The following is a 22,547-nucleotide window of genomic DNA, read 5'->3' as shown; positions in this document are numbered from 1 at the left end:
CATTTGTTGACCTGACCGTTGACCGTTAACCAAGTCAAAATTTTTTAACAGGACCTGTCTTGCTCAATTTTTCGCATAGATTCTGATTTTGGGCTCCGTTTCTACATTTGAGGTCTCTAAATCTCACTTTTTGGTCATTTTCTTCATTATGGCTCAACAAAGTGAACGAAATATCATACGTTCTATCACTATCATGTTGGATGGTCCTATTAGCTATCATGCATGGTCTCAGAATATGACTGTCTTTCTCAAGGGTCGTAAACTGTGGAGATATGTGACTAGTTCAATTCCTAAGCCAGTACCAAACCCTAAGTCCAAAGCCACAGATGCTGAAGAGTCTTCCAAGACTGCTGTTACAACAGATGATTATGAAGAACGTCTAGAGAAATGGGAGAGTATTCAGAGTAAGATCTTGTCTTGGCTTATCAATACCTCTATTCCCTCCATTCATAATCTTTTTCCTCATCTTGAAACTGCTGAGGCTACTTGGAAATTTTTGGCCGATCGCTATAACTGCACTAATGATTCAAGCTTCGAGTTTTACATTGAATTAAAACTTTATCAAATGCGCCAAGAGACAGGTCAGTCTATTTCTGATTTTTATTCTCAGACTTCTACTATGTGGGAACAACTCTCTGTTGCAGATCCTCCACTGGTATGTTCTAAGGACATTGAGCTCTTTGTCAAATATCGGGATCATCGTAGATTTATGCACTTCATGATGGGTTTACGTGAGGATTTTGAGCCTACTAGGGCTTCTCTGCTTAGCCGGTCTCCTACTCCTTCTCTTGATGCTGCAGTAAAGGAGCTCATTTCTGAGGAGAATCGTCGGCCTACTTATCACATGACATCATCTGATCATGTATTGGCTACACCCTCACCACAGCCTTCCATTGTTGCATTCACTGCTCCTCCGCGAATAAACTCCGGGCATCCCACCTCTCAGTCTTCCAAAGGTACTCACTGCAAGTTTTGCCGTGCCAAAAGCCATGACATCTCTGTTTGTTGTAAGCTACAGAAATTTGTGCAAGAGCAGAATAAAGCTTCTCTTCCTCAGGCAGTTGCTGTATGTCCTTCAGATCCATCAATTCCTACAGGTCCATCTTTGACTTCCTCACTTACTACGGCTGATATTGAGACAGTTGTTCAATAGGTTTTATCCCGCACTTCCACTGCCCTTTCTGTCACCTCAGGCAAACAACCGTGGTTTTTTGATACTGCATGTTGTAACCATATGACTCCTGATGAATCCCAATTTTCTGATAAGGCACCCTTAGAACATCCAATCACCATTTACACTGCTGATGGAACTCCTATGTCTGTTAGTCATAAAGGAACAATCTCTTCTCCTTGTTTATCCCTTAGTGACACTTTTCATATTCCAAAGTTATCCCTTAATTTGCTTTCTGTTGGTCAACTTTGCGAATTAGGTGTAGATTTTCTATTTACTAATCATGGTGTGGATGTGCAGGATCCCCGGACGGGTCAAGTGCTTGGGACAGGCCGTAAGGTTGGTCGCATGTTTGAGGTTCATGACTTGAAGATTCCTTCACAAGTTGTTTCTGTAGCTGCTACCACTGCCACCTCCTCACCTGATCTATGGCATGCTCGTCTTGGTCATCTATCCTTATCTCGTCTTCAGTTGTTAGCTTCTCAAGGTCATTTAGGTTCAGTTCAGTTTCAAAAATTTGATTGTACTTCCTGTCATTTTGGCAAACAAACAAAATTGCCCTTTAATAAAAGTGACTCCTTTTCTTCTGCCCCTTTTGATCTTATACATTTTGATATTTGGGGTCCTGCACCTGTTCCCACTTAGGGGGGATCTAAATATTTTGTCATATTTGTGGATGATTTTTCTCGGTATACTTGGATTTATCTGCTTTACCATAGGTCTGAACTTGTGTCTATTTACCAAACATTTCATAAAATGATTGAAACACAGTTCAATCGTACCGTTAAAGTCTTTCAATCAGATAATGCTCAAGAATATAAATGATAAATCTTTCCTATCCTTTTTATACAGACATGGTACTCTTCCTCAGCGGTCTTGTCCTTACACCTCTCAACAAAATGTTCGTGCAGAACGAAAACATCGTCACATTCTTGATGTTGTCCGCACCATTCTCATTTCAGCCTCTCTTCCTGAACGCTTTTGGGGTGAGGCCGCACTCACTACTGTGCACACCATTAATCATATTCCTTCACCAAATACACACAACAAATCACCATTTGAGCTTCTTTATGGTCAAACTCCTGACTACTTCTCTCTTCGGGTTTTTGGTTGTGATTGCTTTGTCGCTCTTCCTCCTCATGAACGAACAAAGCTCCAACCTCGTACTCGTCTCTGTTGTTTCCTTGGTTATGGTGTGTCTTAAAAAGGGTTTCGTTGCTATGATCCCATTTCTCATCGCCTTCGTGTCTCTTTTCATGTTGAGTTTTGGGAACATCATCTTTTCACGAGTCTTCAGCAGTTTCCTGCATCTTCTTCCTCAGAATCTCCCATTTTTACTGATCATTTCCTCCCTCTCTATCCTGAACTTGTGGAGGATTCTTCAATATCGATTGCCTCTCCAGACGACTCATCTCCGATTCTGTCTCTGGCATATGACCCGCTTGTCTTGGATCCTGTGGCACCATCCTCTCCTGAGTCTCCTATTGGTCCTGAACTTCATCGTTCCACTCGGGTAAGCATTCCTCCCCTTTATCTTACTGATTATCATTACTCTTTTACTCTTGCCACTCTCTATGAACCTCACACCTATCATGAGGCTCATACTGACCCTCTTTGGCAGCAAGCTATGAATGAAGAACTAGATGCCCTTTATAAGAATCACACTTGGGATATGATTGATTTGCCTCCTGGTCAGTCTGTAGTAGGTTGTAGGTGGGTTTACAAGATCAAGACCAAGGCTGATGGATCTGTTGAACGATACAAGGCTCACCTAGTTGCCAAGGGCTTTACTCAGGAGTATGGTATTGACTATGAGGACACATTTGCTCCTGTTGCTCGTCTTACATCTGTTAGATGTCTCATTGCTGTGGTTGCTGTTCGCTGTTGGCCTCTTTATTAAATGGATGTGAAGAATGCTTTCCTCAATGGAGACCCCCATGAAGAAGTGTACATGCAACCACTCCCTGGCTATTCACACTCAGGGAATCAAGTTTGCCGCCTTCGCCATGCTCTTTATGGCCTCAAGCAGGCTCCACGAGCTTGGTTTGAAAAGTTTAGCTTAGTTGTTGCTCAGTAGGGTTTCACTTCGAGTCCTCATGACACTGCTCTCTTTGTTCGAAGATCCTCTGCTGGTATCACTCTTATTCTTTTTTATGTTGATGATATGATTATTACTGGAGATGATTCTGCAGGTATCCACTCTCTTCAGCACTTCCTTAGTCAGCATTTTGAGATGAAAGATCTGGGCACTTTCAGCTATTTTCTTGGGCTTGAGGTTACCTCATCCTCTGATGGATACTATCTTTCCCAGGCTAAATATGCTTCTGATCTTCTCTCCAAAGCTGATGTCACCGATAACAAGATTGTTTCCACTCCTTTGGAATATAATGCAAAGCTCACACCCTTGGACGGTGAACCTATATCCGATGCTACTCGCTATCGTCAGTTGATTGGCAGTTTGATCTATCTCACTGTTACTCGTCCGGATATTTCACATGCCGTGGGTATGATTAGTAAGTTCATGGATGCACCTCGTTCTGTCCACTATGCTGCTGTTCTTCGGATTCTCCGCTATGTCAAAGGCACACTTTATCATGGTCTACATTACTCCTCTCGATCTTCTTTCGAGCTTCGTGCTTATTCAGATGCTGACTGGGCAGGTGATTCAACTGATCGATGCTCTATCACAGGTTTCTGTTTCCTGTTAGGTACTTCTTTGGTCTCGTGGCGCAGCAAGAAGCAGGATGTGGTTTCCCGTTCTAGTACTAAGGCTGAGTATCGTGCCCTTGCAGACACCACTTGTGAGCTTGTTTGGCTTCGCTAGCTCTTAGCTGACATGGATGCTCCACAGCCCATTGCCACTCTTCTTTATTGTGACAATCGTAGTGCTATCCACATTGCTCATAATGATGTCTTCCATGAACGCACTAAGCATATTGAGATCAACTGCCACATCACTCGCCAACATCTCAAGAAAGGAAATCTTAAGTTATTCTCCATCTCCTCTACTGACCAGCCTGCTGATATCTTTACCAAGACTCACCCGCCTGGTCGTCTTCGAGATCTTATATCCAAACTCCAATTGACTTCCTCCCTGCCATCTCGAGTTTAAAGGGGGATGTTAGTGTATAGCTTAGACTAGTTTAGCCCATTGGGCTTAGCCCAGTATACTGTACTTGTAGTTTACTTCTTTTACTTGTATTGCACACATATCTAGCCTATATAAGGCTCTCTATTGTACATTATTATATACACATCAATATACAGACTATTCATTCTTTCTCACACTTTATATTCTTAACATATATACTGCTTTGAAGCAAAAGGGCATTAATACTTTTAAGGATGAAGAAGAACTCGAGAGAGGAAAATCTATTTCTGAGCTCTTCAAAGCAATAGAAGAATCACATATTGCTATGATCATTTTCTCAAAAAACTATGCATCTTCTAAGTGGTGCTTGGATGAGCTTGCCAAGATTAACAAATGCAGGAAAGAAATGGGGTTGATAGTTTTGCCAATTTTTTACAATGTGAACCCATCTTATGTACCGAAACAAGCAGGAACTTTTGAACAAGCTTTTATGAATCACCAAAATTGCTTTGAGGATAACATAGAAAAGGTGAAAAGATGGAGAGCTGCTTTAAGAGAAGTGGTTGGTATCACAGGGTGGCATTTACAAAATAGGTAATTTTCATAAATTTCAAATCATATACCATGAAGCATATAATTAGCTATGAGAATATATCTCAATATGCATGGATTGAACTACACCATGGTCTATTAAGTTAAAATTTTGTTAAATTTTTAGGAACAGTAGAAGAGGTACTAAATCTACTGATATGTATAAATAATCACTTATAAACATTTTGAGTTTGAGACACAGAGAAATCATTACAATGCACAGTGGCGGAGCCACGTTGGGTTGAGGGGGGTCTTCCCCCCTCCAAAATTTTTTAGAAATTGAAATATATGCATTCATAAATGAATTTTTCTAAAAAGGTACCCTTCTGTCCCCCATCCTCCGTTTGTTTTTCAAAGAAACTCGTTTGGTTTAACAATTTTCTGAAGAAAGAAAAATTAATTTAAAAAAATGCCCCTTTCTAGTTTTTTGGATAAAAAAAAAAAAAATTCTCTAGCTTACTTTGGTATTGGCAGTTGAAGGAGCTTGTGTTTTACACACTTTTTTTTTTTTTTTTTTTTTCCTTCATCTTCAAAAAATTACGCCGTTGGTGCCACTGGCAGTAGATTTGCAGTTTACGTTCCCTCGGTTTTCTCCTTCATGTCTTAGTCTCATTTGCCTTGTCCTTCTCTTCTTTACTTCAGGTAATTGATTTAGTGCTATACAATTTACAGACTCCAAGACTTCTCCACTACCTTTTCTAATTCCAAAACAATAAAGCTATTAAGAAAGGACCACATGTTTTAAGTTTTAACCAAAACAAAAAAGAAAGGACCACATGTATATGTCAAAAGCAAACTTAATATATCACTTTTTTTTTTTTTTTTTGGTTTCCCACAGTGTATCCTCAAAGCTTTCAATCAGAGACTAATAACTGTTCGTACCGGGTCGGCCCACGAAGGGGTAAAGCACTGGCCCAGAGATTCTTTTCAAAGTGCAGGTAGCATGACTCGAACTAGGGAGCACACCTAGTCGAACCAAGTACAAGCACTTTGAGACCAAGCGCCGAACCGCTTGGCCAACCCCACTGGGCCATCTTACGAGCTATGCTAGTGTCATATAAAGTGGTACATCTTATACTATAATTTACCCATGTGGCGAGTTGTGAGTGGTAAAAAGATGACTTTACATGGACCCATCACCTCTTTACCACTTACAACTTGCCACGTGGGCAAGTTGTGTCACTTCATGTGGTACAAGCATTATTCTTATTTTACTCCCAAGCGTGATATGGAAAAAAAAATATTACCACAACTTATTTCATAAATTTTTGTTACAAGATGTAGACAAGTGTGATTGGTGGACAAAAAAAATAGTGAGTCCATATATAAGTAATAGACAACTACTTACAATCTATCATGATACAGTTGTGACAAAAAATTGTAAAATAATTATGGTCCTAGAACCACTATGGCTTATGTACATCTATTTTTTTTTTTAATTGATAAATATATTATATAACATATAAATATAATAACTCATTATTAATTTGACAAAATATATTACGTACTAGATATTTTGGTTCAATTTATTTTTATGCACTTCAATGATTGTTGTCTAATTTTTAGTCATCTTTTAACCTATTAATAATAGTCTTTTATCTTTTTTTTTTATATAAGAATATTCTTTTATCTTAATCATTATAATCAATGTGTTGTAATTTAACTTGAAAACTTAGGTCGATAGGCAAATTAAAAACTATATTGGGTTATAAATTAATCAATGTATTGTATATTGAATAGTATGTATGTATCACCAAAAAAAAAAAAAAAAAAAAAAACATGAATTGTATATTGAATTGTGTGTACATACTACTATATATTTTAGATAATTGTACATAGCATGTATATATATTAAGAAAAAAAAATGTAGTTTTGGAGAATTTTAACACTTTTATAACTCAACATGATGGAACCATCCAAAATTACATTTTGCCAAGTTATATTTTGGATTCAAGGTGGGCAAGCCAATTATTTTCATAAAGATTTAATTTTGGCTCATTCATTATTTAGGTTTTTTTTTTTTTTTCAAACTTTGAGGAGTTTATCACTGATATTACGGTGTTTTTGAATGAAATTGTTTTTTCGAAAAAGAACATCACATACCTTTGGGCCTTGACTAAAGAAGTAAAAGCTCATGTTTGTGTTGGCACGAAGGTATAAATGATAAATCATTAAATTTAATTTCTTTTTAATAGAAACCAATACCTCCTCTTCACTCATTTACCCGGTATACAAAGCATTTATAATTGTCTATTTTGGAAAATTTGAGTATTGCCATTGTTATTAATATTTTGTACTCAAGTAACCTCAAAGGGTCTTAAACATTTATATTTAGCATGTTCAACTTAAAATATTCCAATGATGTCTCTTAGCAATCAAGCATGAAATGAGATGCCAAAATTTTTGATCAATCAATGTATCTCTAGACGAAATAGAATTTGGATTTAGTGGATCTAATATCATTGCTAACCTAAGAAAATTAGTGGACTAATTCATGAAAAGATAGCTCCCAAGGAATATCCTTGCCAAATATTTTTCCTTCTCCCCTAAAGTTTTATAATTGGTTTGGACCATCACATAATTATTTTCTATCTTCTTCATAGGCATGAGTCCGAATTTATCCAACACGTGGTGAAAGAGATGAGGGTGAAATTGAGTTCTAAATCCTCAAGCATTACTAAAAACGTCATAGGAATAGAATCTACTCTGATGAAATTTATCCCTTCGTATTTAGGTTTTGAGAATAATGTTCGCATGATAGGGATTTATGGTATGGGAGGATTGGGAAAGACAACTCTTGCTAGAGTTGTTTATGATGAATTTCGTAATCATTATGAAGGTTCTAGCTTTATTGCTAATGTTAGGGAAGATTAAAAAAAAAAAGATTTGCCTAAATTACAACAACAGCTTCTTCAAGACATTTTGAAGGACAAAAATATACGTGTAAGGAATGTTTATGATGGAGTTGCTGAAATCAAGAATGGATTACATTATAAAAAAGTTCTACTTGTTATAGATGATGTTGACCATTTGGACTAGTTAGAAAATTTGGTTGGAGAGAGTGATTGGTTTGGATTAGGGAGTTGGATCATTATAACAACTAGAGATGAACATGTGTTGATCCAACATGAAGTGCTTAACAGATATAATCCCAATGGATTAAATAATGATGATGCTTTAAAACTTTTTTGTTTGAAAGCCTTCAAAAATGAGCAACCCAAAAAAGGTTATATGCAACTCTCCCAAGAAGTTGTGAAATATGCTAATGGCCTTCCATTAGCTCTTGTTACTTTGGGCTCCTTTTTGGTTGGAAGAACCATAGATGACTGGCAAAGTGCATTGCCCAGTTTTAAAAAAACTAAAGGAGAAATATTTAATATACTTAAAATAAGTTACGATGGACTAGAGGAAATGTGGAAGGAAATATTCTTAGATATTGCATGTTTCTTCAGACATTGGAAGATAAATGAAGTAATATATATATTAGAGAATTGTGGTTTTAATGCAAGAATTGGTGTAAGTGTTCTCATGGAAAGGTCACTCCTGTCCGTGGACGACAACGAACGTTTGGGAATGCATGATCTTCTACAAGAAATGGGTGAAAAGATTGTCCGTTTTGAATCAAATGGAAATCTTGGAAAGCAGAGTAGGTGGTGGCTTAAAGATGACTTGCTTCATGTATCGAAGGAAAATATGGTAAGAAAAATGATAAAGCTATAATTTATTTTAGTGAATAGGATTGAGTAGGTATAGTAACATAATTTTGTTCAATAATTTTGTTCTTTAAAATAAAATTCCAATAGGTAAGTGGTTACCTAAGTATTTATATAACAAAATCAAGAATAAAACATTCATTTACCATGCCAATATATTGTCAATGATGTTTTCTTATATGTTGAAAACAATAATATCTTTTGATTGTGCAAATCACCAATCCTTTGCTTTTGAAATCTTAGGCAACAAATGCAATTGAAGCCATAGTCGTTCGTTACGAGAAAAAGGATTTCAAATTTGAAGAATTTCTTGAAGTGTTATCAAAGATGTCTAATCTTAGATTAATGATAATTAATGAGACAGGCAACTTCTGTTCCCCTAATGGTCATAGACATCTTGATGTTCTGAATCAGCTAAGACATCTTTCATGGAACTTCTGTTCTTCAAAATGTTTGTCATTTAGTTCCCAACCAATGGAGCTTGTTCATCTTGAATTGCGGGGGAGCTGTTTGGAATATCTTTGGCGAGGAGTAACGGTAATTTTGTTCTTTTAAAATCATTTCTATTATTTATTATTTATCTTTTCTTTAAGTGTAGCTACAAATACAAATACACTCCCGGTCCGGTGTATTTGAGCATCCTCCTTTAAAAGAATTCTTAGAGGTCAAGATTTAGGCTTGAATTGTTTGCAGTTACCACCTGCACATCATAAGCCTGACATCAACACCACCAATGGAAAAAACTTAACAAATAATAATATGTCAAACTTAAAAGTGACTCTAGAGAATGTTTTGAAGTCATCTTATGTAAACATTATTGTTAGGATATTTATGAATAAAATGAAAAAACTAATAACATTTTCTGAATAATAGGTAATTAATGTAAAAATTAACTTATAAACAATAATCAAATTAAAGTAACCCAACATAGATATGAAAATTTCACCTTCAAAGCATTGGGGTCATGAAGGTTAAAAGAAAATGGCTATATCATCCTTAGGAGGTTCACAACACCACTTGACTCTATGAAATAAAGTAAAGGACATTCTATTGTGGACAAATTATTACAAACCTTTGACTTTGATTGAAATTTTGGATGACAATTTTTTGTTAAACTGAATAGAGACCAACTATTCATATGTAATGAAACAAACATTTATGCATACGCTATATATCAAAAGGCATACAAACTTGTTCACGCTACACAGCATCCTGAGCGGCACTTCTAATGTCACTGGCATTTTTAACGTGTATTGAGTATCTAGAAGATGCATTGGGAATGTGTACGGCACTTTCTACCAAAAATTTTTATCAAAAATTTTACATTCAAATAGGCTTCATAACACACACTACAAAACGCGGGGGCCTTGGGCCGCGTTTTTTAAGCCGTGGCTATAAAAAACGCGGCCCAAGATAGACTGAAGCCGCGTTTCATAAAAACGGGGCCATAGATGGGTTCTTAGGCCGCGTTTTTTAAGCGGGGCCATAGATGGGTTCTTAGGCCGCGTTTTTTTGAGCTAAAAACGCGGCCTAAGAACCTCCGTATTTTATTTTTTGGCAAACTTTTTTTTTTTTCTTTTCCTTAACTATGGCCGCATTTTAAAAACGGGGCCATAGACGGGTTCTTAGGCCGCGTTTTTTAAGCGGGGCCATAGATGGGTTCTTAGGCCGCGTTTTTTGGAGCTAAAAACGCGGCCTAAGAACCTCCGTATTTTATTTTTTGGCAAACTTTTTTTTTTTTCTTTTCCTTAACTATGGCCGCATTTTAAAAACGGGGCCATAGACGGGTTCTTAGGCCGCGTTTTTTAAGCGGGGCCATAGATGGGTTCTTAGGCCGCGTTTTTTGGAGCTAAAAACGCGGCCTAAGGACCTCCGTATTTTATTTTTTGGCAAAATTTTTTTTTTCTTTTCCTTAACTGTGGCCGCATTTTAAAAACGAGGCCATAGACGGTTCTTAGGCCGCGTTTTTGAAGCGGGGCCATAGAAGGGTCCTTAGGCTGCGTTTTTTTGAGCTAAAAACGCGGCCTAAGGACCTCCATATTTAATTTTTTGGCAAACCCTTTTTTTCAACCCTAGCCTTTTCCCATCGCACATCAGACTCATCTCTCAAGCCCGATCTTAACCCTCACACTAAAACCTCCAATCTCCAAACAACGCAAAGGCAAAACCCAAAAACCTCCCCATATGCTATGCGGCTCTAAACTCAGGGCTGCACTTTCCTCTCATCTCCGCCGCCACTCCTCAGCTTTCTCTCTTCCTCTCCGCCGTTTCTCTTCCACGGTCACCGCCACCATGGCCTCCAATAATCACCCCAAAGACGAATCCTACCTGAACCAAGTCATCCCCAAGCGCATCCAGCTCTTCCAATCCATCCAAGCCAAACTCCTCACCGAATGCCTCTCTCTCTCCTCCGATCCCATCAAGTACATCTCTCCAAAAAAACCCTAACCCTAACCCTAGAATTTTTCACACTCACTCAATTCTGATTTGAATTTTCTTCTTTTTTTTTTTTTTGAAGGATTACGTTGCCGGATGGGACTGTGAAGGAAGGGAAGAAGTGGGTGACATCGCCATTGGACGTTGCGAGAGAGATTTCGAAGAGTTTGGCTGCCAACGCTTTGATTTCTGAGGTCAATGGGGTTCTCTGGGACATGTCTAGGCCTTTGGAGTCTGATTGTGAGCTGAAGCTCTTCACTTTTGAATCCGACGAAGGCCGCGACACTTTCTGGCACTCCAGCGCTCACATTCTCGGCCAGGTATGACCTCTGCACTGTCGATTTTTCGCATTTGGGTTTTTTTTTTTGAAGAGAAAGTTTGAATCTTTGGCTTAATTTTGGATGCAGTCGCTTGAGCAAGAGTATGGGTGCAAGTTATGTATTGGACCCTGTACTACAAGGGGAGAGGTAAATTTTTGCTATGATTTTTGTGAATCAAAATGTTGTGGTTTGTGGTTTTCCTTTTTGGAAGGCAGCTCACCTTGAGTTTGAAACTAGGGGTGACCTGAGTTTGTGGGTTTGGGTTCTGCAGAGGTTAAAGAGTTACTCTAGTTTCATATATACCTACTATTTTAGTACATAAGTGTATTTTGTTCTTAATCTAAAAATTTGTTAGGAGGCTGGGTTTATGCCGTGTGTAATCGAATCGAGATGGAATAGGGCGGAGTATCTTGCACGTTGTCTTCTGCCTGTTGAATAAAACATTTAAACAGGGAAAATTGTGAAATACAATAAAGAATATAATTCTTTCTGTAATAATGTATCCATGGAAGTATCTCTCTGCTTTCCTTTTTGCTATTAGTTTTTTTTTTTTCCACACAATCAGTTCCTCGCACATGGTATGGTATAAGTTCTTGACCCATCATCAATACCATAGGACTTGCTCATTATTGTATTGAAAAGTTAGTATGCAAAAGCTGGCAAGGTGATTTGTGAACCAGCCTAACAATTTTGGCTATCTGAACCTATCTAAAGTCTTGCTAGAGATAATTTTAGTTCAACTAGCCAACATTTTGCTTATTATATTTTTTAATACTTCCTGATTACTATAATGTTTTGATTTGACCGAGGTTAGCATTCTTAATATGTACTTACTCTCAGAGATTCTTTAAACAACAACTCTAGAGATTTAAAATAATCACAACTGCTTTAAGTAAAAAATTTTATCAGTGCGTAAAAGCTTGTTAACTCAATGTTTGAATGTATGTAGACATGTAGCATTACTCTTAAAAGGTTTGTCTCATTGAACAAAAATTGTAAATCAACAGTATTCTAAAAACATTAGTTAAAAGGTGTACTTCTTGTTAATTTTTGAAACAAAACAACTCATGAAAGTTTAGTCGTAAGTGGTAAGATGTAAGTTTAGCTTCAGAAATAAAGTAAAATGATTGCCACATTGAAGCGGACATAGAGGACTATTATTTGGATGACTTTAAGATATGGCAAACGGAGTCACTGTGAAATTGATTAGCCCAACTAAACTTCTATAAGCGACCAGCATCGTATACATAATTGCATTAAGACAAAAAGGCTTCATATAGGTGACTACTTGTTCTGAGTCTTCTGACTACTCCATTGCAATTTGTGAGGATGATTAGCCAACTAAACTTCTATAAGTGAACATCGTCATATACATAATTGCATTAATACATAAAAAGGCTTTATAGGTGGCCATGAGGAACCGTCCCTATAGACATTGGGCCAAATTGCCTTAGAGTCAGAGGCCTACCATGCCTAGGGATAGAGCAGGTTTATTGAAATTTAGAATCTTTAGATCTCTAGTGACAAGAATTCTAGTTGGCTTGCCTCTGGGGCATCACCTTGATCATGACTCTACTAACTTCATATTCTCTAGTGGTTATAACAACATGGATAATCTGGGATTGGTTATGGGGAGCAGCAGGAAAAAAACAAACCAAGACTAGGATTAAAATTTATGTTCATTGTGCAAGCCTCAGATTTTACCTTCTTGCATGGTAAAATTTAGAGATCTTAGAGTGAATTATGCAAATTTATTTTTCTCTTTCAATTGATTGTCTTCAGGAAAGTGGGTATTTCCCTCCATTGGTCTCTCATTTACAGGTCAGTTCTGTAGATTCCATTGCTAGCTAGGTTCTTTTATTCTTTTTGTAGTATTTGGTCCTCTTACCTTTAACTTTTGTTTTTTTTTTTTTTGGGGTGAAAATGTACCTTGGAATTGGGTCACTTTAATAAAATGCAACATAAAATGTGGATGAACAAGTAATATGAATGACTAGATCAAAGGCTTTAGGGAATGCTTTTATTTGCGATTGATTTGTATGAAAATATAGGCAGATTCATATGAAATTAATGCAGTTTTGAACGAAATCAAGGAGTTTACTATGCTAATGTCGATAATTACCACATTGATTTGCTCAGGTTTCATCTTTACAAGGGGAACACGGACACACAGGAGGCCTTAGGAGTGATAGGAAAGATGCTTGGCATCCAGGTATGTAATTTTTTTTGTATTGGAAATTGCTTAGCTTTGTGGAACATTCCTCCCAAATACAAATAGGAATTAGGGTAGGTTATGGCATGAAACTGTTGGGTGCAAGTTTAGAACAATATGGCTAGGAGTAGAATTTAGTATTTAAGTTGCTGTTGTGCTAGATATAAAAAAACATAGCATTGTAGAAACTCTATTGCTGAAACTCTATTACATTGCAATTTTTATTTCTTTTTCGGATGTTACAACTTCATTTACAACTCACATCTATATATAGATGTGTTAGGATTTTAGGATGACTACAAGCTTCAAGAATACTATAGAAGTTTGCTTCATTTCTCTTTAATTGACACTTGTCTATGAGGTGTCTACTTGCATGCTTGCTTGGTGCTGGATTCTTCATTTGTTGACACTTAGATTTTCCATATCTGCATTTCAAGTGCATGGGAATTTCTACATATATTATTATTATTTATTTGATTAAGTATTCAAGCTACCACTCTTAGGTTCCCACTTAGGTGAATAGAACAAGGTCATGACCCATTTAGTGGTGGCTGAAAGAAGTCATTAAGTAGTTAAATTAATACTTCATTTGGAGAAGGATGTACTAGCGTAGTCTCTCTTTTGTGTTTCCAGGTAACAGCTTTCAAGCAGCATGCAAGTAGATTAGCTGCTCTTAATGAAAGGTTGATTGGTATATATCAAAGTGGGTGACTTTTGGTAAGGTCAATGAGTTCTTATTTCTTTGTTTATTGACCTTTTTGTTGCGTGATGCATACGTGTCTTATAGCTGCATTTTGGTCCAGCTATGTTAAGGAAGGACTTCTTCTTGGCCAGCTCATGGGAAACCGGTTTACAATCACATTGCGGTAAGGGTGTTTTCCTTGTTCACTAAACTAGTTTTATTTTTAGTAATAAATATTTCATATTTCTTTCTTAAAACATCCATGTCTCCATTGGAGTATAATAATGCACATATAGATTACCATGAAAAAATCCAATGAACCAATTAAATTAAACTAATTTTGTCTTTGCTGCCTATTTAACTGATTTGTTGCATATTGTCCATTAGTTGTATGTAATTGAACTACTTGAAAAAAACATAAAGGTTGTTTGTAATTGAGTCCAATAAGAGGAATATGGGGTGGAAATTGAAGTTGACATTGGAGAAGTACAGAGTGTTGCAAAGGTTACTACTTGTTCTAGCTTTGATTGGGACTTGTATGGTAATTGGGGATGGGGTGCTTACACCAACAATTTCTGGTATTAATTGGAAGGTTTTGACATTTTGATTTTGGTTTTGAGTTCTAAGCTTGGGATGCCACTAATCGAAAGTTCTTTTGGTTTTTTTCATTGTGTAGTTTTGCAAATAATACTTCTAGTAATAATCACTGTTGCTCTTTAGAAGTATAGATATGGAATTCTACAGATTTGAAGATAGCTTAGACAGAATTCTAGTAATAAGTAGTATCCACTGAGTGATACCAAGTTCTTATGGGTTCTCTTTTTGGGAGAATTTATTTATTTTTAGCATCTATATCACATGTACATATATTCTGTGAAGAAGACTACTAAAGAAGCAAATCAAAGTTAGGTATCAATCTTGATTCTACTGTTATATATTCATTGCTTAAATGATATATGAAATATCAAAGACCTTTTCTTTCTCCTTTTTTCTATTGTACAGATGTGAAGTTAGTGGCCAGGTTAGGAGCATGCATTATTGTGGGTCCCTACGAATATAATTAAAACAAATTACTTGCTTAATGGATGAAATGATGTCGGGCATGAGAGCCATACAAGAAGCCATGTTACAAAGCAACGTGCGCAGTTTAAGCAATTTCTCAGGTAATAAAAACTTTGCCTTTAATTTAATGAAACTTGCTTGTTTATTGCAATGCATTGTTATGTGCTACTAATACAATGTATATAATATATTCAGGATAGCGCTACATCACAGTGAGGACTCTTCGTGGATATTTTAAGATTGTATGTTGTATAACTTTTTGGCTGTATCAGAAAGAATATTGTAAACATGATGTCTGATGCTCGCTACATCTTTTTTGTGTCAAATGGACTTTAAACTTTTTCCCTCCATTTTGCTGCTGTATTGAACTATATATTCCTTAAAGATTGATAATTTTCCCGTATTCGTTAGAGATATTGATTTGTGACAGGTTTGAGAAAATTCTAGTTTGATATTTAATTTACTTGAAATTCTGGCTTGTTATTTTTGTTGCATGCAACAAGATGGAATTTTTTGTATGTGTGACAGGTTTGTAAAACATAAGCAGGTTTGTAAAAACTCATCTGCCCAGAAAGGAAATAAAAAGAAAAAAAAAAACTATAGCCGCGTTTTAAAAAACGCGGCTATAGACAAATTCCTAACAGGAATTCAGGGGTCTTAGGCCGCGCTTTTTAAATGCGGCCTAAGGGTCTGGTCTTAGGCCGCATTTTAAACGTGGCCTAAGGTTAAACCTTGGGCTGCATTTAAAATGCGGCCCAAGACCACAACCTTAGGCCGCGTTTAAAACGCGGCCTAAGACCAGACCCTTAGGCTGCGTTTTAAACGGGACTATAGGACCTGGTCTTGGGCCGCGGTTAAAAAGTGCGGCCATAGGACTGTCAGTCCTATAGTCACAGGTTTTAGGCCACATCAGAAAGCGCGGCCTAAAAAAACGCGGCTATAGGCTATAGCCACGTTTTTTTGACATATAGCCGCATTTTAAAAACGCGGCCAGAGGACCTTTTTTTTGTAGTGACAGTTTTTGTACATGGGTAAGAGTTGCTAGTTAACATTTCAACTAAGGATACCTTTATTTAATTGTTTGTAAACATATAGAAGAAGAACAATTGAATGTGAAACCAAATGACAGACCAATTGAAACTTCTGGTTTTGTTGTTGATGCTGCAACTAATGATTGTGGCTCCAATATTATTATGGTTTTATTGTTCTAAAATACTCTATAACTCACATGAAATGAAACAGAACTATGATGTAATAGATACTCCACTCTATTTAGCATTCCAAATATCCAAAAATATCCTATTTGAATTTTATGGGTATGAATAAACGAACAATCTACCAACCCTAATCCAATTCAAAACACTCCAATAACTCAGTGGCTCAATGTCTACCATTTTTGGTAGTTCCAATATCATAACACCAATATTTTGAATTACCCACCACCATTTTACCACTTCAATACTAAATCTCACACACAAAAAATATATTAACTCAAAATAAATAAAACATTTTTTTTTTATACAAGATAGAATTCTACTCTATCATAATCTAAGTGTATATATGTGACAGACCAATTGAAACTTTTGGTTTTGTTGTTGATGCTGCAACTAATGATTGTGGCTCCGATATTATTATGGTTTTATTGTTCTAAAATACTCTATAACTCACATGAAATGAAACAGAACTATGATGTAATAGATACTCCACTCTATTTAGCATTCCAGATATCCAAAAAAAATCCTGTTTAAATTTTATGGGTATGAATAAAACGAACAATCTACCAACCCTAATCCAATTCAAAACATTCCAATAACTTAGTGGCTCAGTGTCTACTATTTTTGGTAGTTCCAATATCATAACACCAATATTTTGAATTACCCACCATCATTTTACAAATTCAATACTAAATCTCACACACACAAAATATATTAACTCAAAATAAATAAAACTTTTTTTTTTATGCAAGATAGAATTCTACTTTAGCCTAATCTAAGTGTATATGTGTGTGAAGCTCCCTCCTGGAAACTTGAACCCCAGCCCTTGCCCCCCACAACCCACAAATATTTATACTTGTAGAGTGACCATCGCACCAAGGGTGTGCAGTGGTCAAAATAAATAAAACTAAACCATTGAAGTTGCGAAGATTATTAATTGACACAAAACTATCACTATTGCGAATAAGGGAACCAAAACTAAATGGGAAAATGAGAGAGAGAGAGAGAGAGAGAGAGAGAGAGAGAGAGAGAGAGTGATGAACCTAAGTGAGATATTGAAAAGATCCATTCATGCTTTAATTTGAATATCCAATCTATATATATATATATATATATTTCTCTTTTCTTTATTTATTTATTTATTTTAGAATAATTTCTCTTTTCTTTAAGTGTAGCTACAAATACAAATACACTCCCAGTGTATTTGAGCTTCTTCCTTTCATTATAATGCTGTTTTAATTTAAAAGAATTCTTTACTTATTAAATTAATTTCTACATCTAATTGAAACTCTTTTTTTTTTTTTTTTGGTAACAGCTTTCATCAAAGTTAAAGTTCATTGATCTTAGTTATTCCACCGAACTCATTAGGACACCTGACTTTTCAGGTGTTCCAATACTTGAGAAACTGAATCTTTCTGGGTGCGATAGTTTGGTTCAGATCCACCCATCTATTGGACAACTCAGCAAGCTTAAGTATTTACATCTGAAACATTGCAAATCACTCATCGATCTTCCTACCATGACTGCTGAAATGCAGTCCCTTACGGATCTTGACCTTGAGGATTGCCCAGTAATTAGTTAATTTCCGAAATTTATTGGAATTATGAAAAGCCTATCAAACCTTATATTGTGTCGGACTGCTATTAAGAAAGTACCATCCTCATCAATTGAGGGTTTGATTGCCCTTACCATATTAGACCTAAGTTCTTGCACAAATCTCAAATATCTTCCTAGCAATATGCATAATTTGAGGTCACTTAAAAAACTCGATCTATTCTTTTGCTCAAAACTAAAATATTTACCAAGGCTTTCATCAACCGTAAGAGTTATAGATGCTATGTGTTGTTATTCCCTAAAATGGTCACTAGCGGTCAAACTGAGTAGCTGGTCACAACCTTTCTCCCAGTGGCGTCCGTATGATGAGAAAGGCATTCTAGTGGAATTTAAAATATTGTTCCATTTCCTACAGGTAATCTCTTCTCTCTCTCTCTCTCTCTCTCTCTCTCTCTCTCATTGTTAAATAACAACAATTACTATAGTTGTGTTTTGGATACAGGGACTCCTTTGTTGTAAAACCGTTTATGGAACTTGTTCCAAAAAGGAAAAGAATGGATCAAGAACTGAATTTCTGATAATTATTCCGTCATGTTTGATTCAAAGAGTGACCAATTCAATAAGCATAGAGTTGCCTTCAAATTGGTATAATAGTAAATGGATAGGATTTGCTCTCTGGGAATCAGTATACCTATCAAGTTCTGCAGAATTTGAATCATGTGTTATTAGATCTCATGTGATAGCCCTTGGTGATATGCCTTAGAATTACTGGGCCTTTGAACTTTTTACTACCTTGATACGTCATAAAAACGGTATTTGCCTATTGTATTTGTCTCGTGATGACTGGTTTGCTATTGCTGGGAAAGGTATATGCAATCAAATTAAGGTTACATTTGAGACTGAAAAAAGTACGATTGGCGATGATGTGTTCAATTGTGGGGTCAGCTTATTATATGAGCAAGATGTGGATGAGTTCAATCAAACAAATGCACAATGTTTGATTGAGAGCTTTGTGGAAGAAGTATCCATCTATAAATTAACTAGTAATGACCATCTCAACTATGCTTCCCATTTTTCTTTTTCTTTTTCTTTTTTTTCTTTTGGCTCACCATGGGAAAGCAATTCCAATCACCCTATACTTTCTAAGTTCCTTGAAATTAAACTTAAATTATTATTATTATTATCATACTAACTCAGGTTTTCACATACATACAGTTTATGATGATGATGATAATGATGATGATGATGATGATGATGATGAACTTTAAGGTTTGCTAAGGTGGATGGTTTTGTCCTATAATGGCATCCCAATTGTAACTGTTCAAGTATTATGCTCACTACAAGAAAAAACCTATATTGCAAGAAAAAGTAACTTTAGTGGCAATAAGAACTAATTCACTTTGTAAAGCTTGTTTTGTTGCAATAGAGAAGGTGGACGGGTTGTTGACAAACACTGAGAACATGTATCTTTCCATCACCCAATTACACGGATAGGTTGTTTAGCAGAAATGACATGTCAACTTCAAAAGGATGGTATGTTAGAAGTTGTTTCTTTTCATAAACAACATAACCATGAGTTTACTTCTTTTCCAATGAAACATATGTTAAGATCAAAAAGCTTTTGCAGATGTTGCAGAAAAATCTAGAGTATCAATAAAACAAACCATAGATTTATTGAGCTTGCAAGTTAGTGGTTATGAAAATCTCGGGTTTTTGAGTGTTGACTATAAAAATAATGTAAATTCCAAGAGGAAAGAGGCTTTAAAGAGAGGAGATGGCTGTGCTGTGATGGATTATATTCAAAAGATGCAATTAGAAAATCCATCCTATTTTTATTCGATACAACTTGATGATGATAATCAAATCAATAATATTTTTTTGGGTGATTCTAGACCTATAGTTGATTATGGACACTCTGGAGATGTTTTATGTTTTGACACCACTTATCTAACAAATTCATATGGTCGACCCTTTGCTCCATTTATTAGGGTTAATCATCATAAGCAATCAATTATTTTTGGTGCAACTTTACTTTATGATGAAACTATAATTTCATTCAAGTGGCTATTTGAAACTTTTTTGATTGCAATGTCAGGAAAGCAACCAAGAACTATATTTACAAATCAGTCTGTTGCAATGGCTAAAGCAATAGACGAGGTGTTTCTTGAATCAAATCATCATTTGTGTGTGTGGCATATTTATCAGAATGCCGCTAAGCATCTAAATCATGTATTTCATTCATCAAATTGTTTTGCATCTTATCTTGGTAATTGTGTGTATGATTATGAAGATGAATGGTTAGATGCATGGAATAATATGCTTAAGGAATATGATCTACTTGATAATGAATGCTTGACTAAAATATTTGCTGTGAAAGAGAAATGGGCTATGGTATTAGTTGACATATGTTCACTGCTGATATGAAAAACACCCAACGTAGTGAGTCAATAAATAGCGTGTTGAAGAAATACTTGAAGCCAAAATATGATCTTTTGCAATTATTTGGACATTACTCTAGACTATTGGTTGATCAAGTGTGATGCTAGTAATTAGCTATTTTGTCTAATATCTTACTAGAAAATTATTCCCTTTAAAAAAAATGAAACATTAATCTGGTTGTGGGAGTCTTATGGTTGTAGTAATTTGGTGGACATTACTATTTTGTCATATGTAGGAATCTTACGGTTGTAGTAATTCGGTTGGACAAAACCATGGCGATGGATTATACGGTGGTTTGACTCAAGTATGTATATTCCTTTTGAAATTTGTCTAATATCCCAACAACCAATTACTACTATTATTATAAATGTGAAAAATAAATTTGGCCATCTATCATATGTAGGAATCTTTGGTAGTAGTAATTTTATTGTACAAGACAATGTTGTTGGATTATACGGTTTGAATCAGGTATGCATAGTTTTTTTGAATTTTGTCTAATACCTTGCAAACCAATTACTTTCATTCCTTATAAATTGTCTAATATCCTACTGACCAGTTACTACCATTAGTATAAAAGTGAAATATAAATTTTTTTAAATGTCATGTGTAGTAGTTGTAGTTTTTTTGATGGACAAGAATGCGTTGGATTTTATGGCTTGAATCAGATGTGCATAGTCCTTATGAATTTTACCACAACTTAAGCTTTTACTTTTTTTTTTTTTTTTTTTGTTCTTCTTCCATACATATATTTATATTTGGTAGGATATTTTGCAGGCTTCTGCAGATCCTAATATTGATAACCCAAGAAAAGCACCATATTAATGGACAGTTGTTGCATAGTTGATAGCATTTTGGCAGTATTTTCTAGAGTGCATGCCAGCAATATTTTTTTAGAGGCATGCTTGGTTTTTTGCGCTGTTATTGGACAGAAATTGCGTAGTTGACAGCGTTTTGACAGTATTTTTTGGAGAGCATGCTTGACTTTGACAATTTTTTGGAAAGCATACCCAACTATTTAGAAAGAATTTTTTGTATAGCGTATAGATAGTTTTTAAACATATGTTGTAAATAATGAAGCTACTCAATCATCTTTGGTCCTATATGTGCATATTTGAGTAGGTTCTAGCAGTGGCGACGCCACGTTGGGTTCAGGGTGTTCCCAGGAACACCCTGACCCAAAAAAAAAAAAAAAAAATTTATATATAATAATTAAAATTTTTTTAGTTGTTTACCCAGGAAAAAAAAAATAGGAACACCCTCAAGCCAATCAGGAACACTCTCAAAAGTTTTATGCCAAACAAATTTTGAACTAAAATCTTAAAAAAGAAAAAAATGGTAACAGAGATTTTGAAAAAAAAAAAAAAATTGTTACAGAGTAAGCCCAAAAATAAAAGCCCAACATCAATCCTAAACAAAACCAACCCCAATCAGATTTTTAAATCAAAATACATTATTAACTAAATACCCAACAGGCCCAACCCAAACGTATTCTCAAAAAAAAAAAAAAAAAAAATCCTACCTTCTTCTTCATCTTCTTGGTTATGGACCCTTCTTCTTCTTGTTTTTTTTTTTTTTTTTTTCTTCTGCTTCTGGGTTTCAGACCCATCTTCTTCTTCTGGGGGGTTTCGGATCCTTCTTCTTCTCTTCTTCTCCTTTATTTTTTCTTCTGGTGGGTTTCGGTCCAGCTGCCAGTCTGCCTTTCCCTTTTTATCCGTGTGTTGTACAGGATGTGACTATTTGTCTTAAATTTTATCTGTGGGTTTCGGTCCTTCTTCTCTTCTTCTCTGCCTTAAATTCTATGTCTTTTGTTTTACATTTTTTATTTGTTCTACTTTTGCCAGCCCACTAGTGGTTTTGGTAGAATTTTTTAATGGTAAATATTTTGTCCAAGGGCTAGGTTAGCTGTTAAGCCTATGAGAGCTCCGGACCCTACATTACATGTATTTGGTTATTCTTTTAATAAAAGTATTTTACTTTTTCAGTCAAAAAACAAAGAAAACTAATATTAACATCAATTTTTTTTTTCATATTATTACTCTTATTATATTTTATAAATGATTGA

The 22,547-nt window shown here is 35.6% G+C and overlaps 1 protein-coding gene across 6 annotated transcripts; it reads left to right on the top strand.

Moving 5' to 3' along the window:
• The first annotated feature begins 10,636 nt into the window (after positions 1–10,636).
• LOC115960991 (threonine--tRNA ligase, mitochondrial 1-like) lies at positions 10,637–15,719 on the top strand. 6 transcript variants are annotated; one of them, XM_031080028.1, is made up of 8 exons: positions 10,637–10,989; positions 11,085–11,322; positions 11,398–11,469; positions 13,105–13,143; positions 13,462–13,534; positions 14,338–14,400; positions 15,219–15,379; positions 15,474–15,719. In XM_031080028.1, the coding sequence occupies exons 1-7, from the start codon at positions 10,751–10,753 to the stop codon at positions 15,278–15,280; spliced, it is 786 nt and encodes a 261-aa protein (XP_030935888.1). In that variant the 5' UTR covers positions 10,637–10,750; the 3' UTR covers positions 15,281–15,379; positions 15,474–15,719. The 6 variants fall into 6 exon arrangements, with proteins under 6 accessions (XP_030935888.1, XP_030935892.1, XP_030935889.1 ...); XM_031080032.1 differs by lacking the exon at positions 15,474–15,719 and adding an exon at positions 14,168–14,251 and having other exon boundaries at positions 15,219–15,248; XM_031080029.1 differs by having other exon boundaries at positions 10,638–10,989; positions 11,410–11,469.
• The last annotated feature ends 6,828 nt before the right edge of the window (positions 15,720–22,547 follow it).

Source organism: Quercus lobata, chromosome 9, assembly GCF_001633185.2.
Source record: "Quercus lobata isolate SW786 chromosome 9, ValleyOak3.0 Primary Assembly, whole genome shotgun sequence".
Classification (NCBI taxonomy): Eukaryota; Viridiplantae; Streptophyta; class Magnoliopsida; order Fagales; family Fagaceae; genus Quercus; species Quercus lobata.
This window is presented reverse-complemented; position numbering and strand designations above follow the sequence as displayed.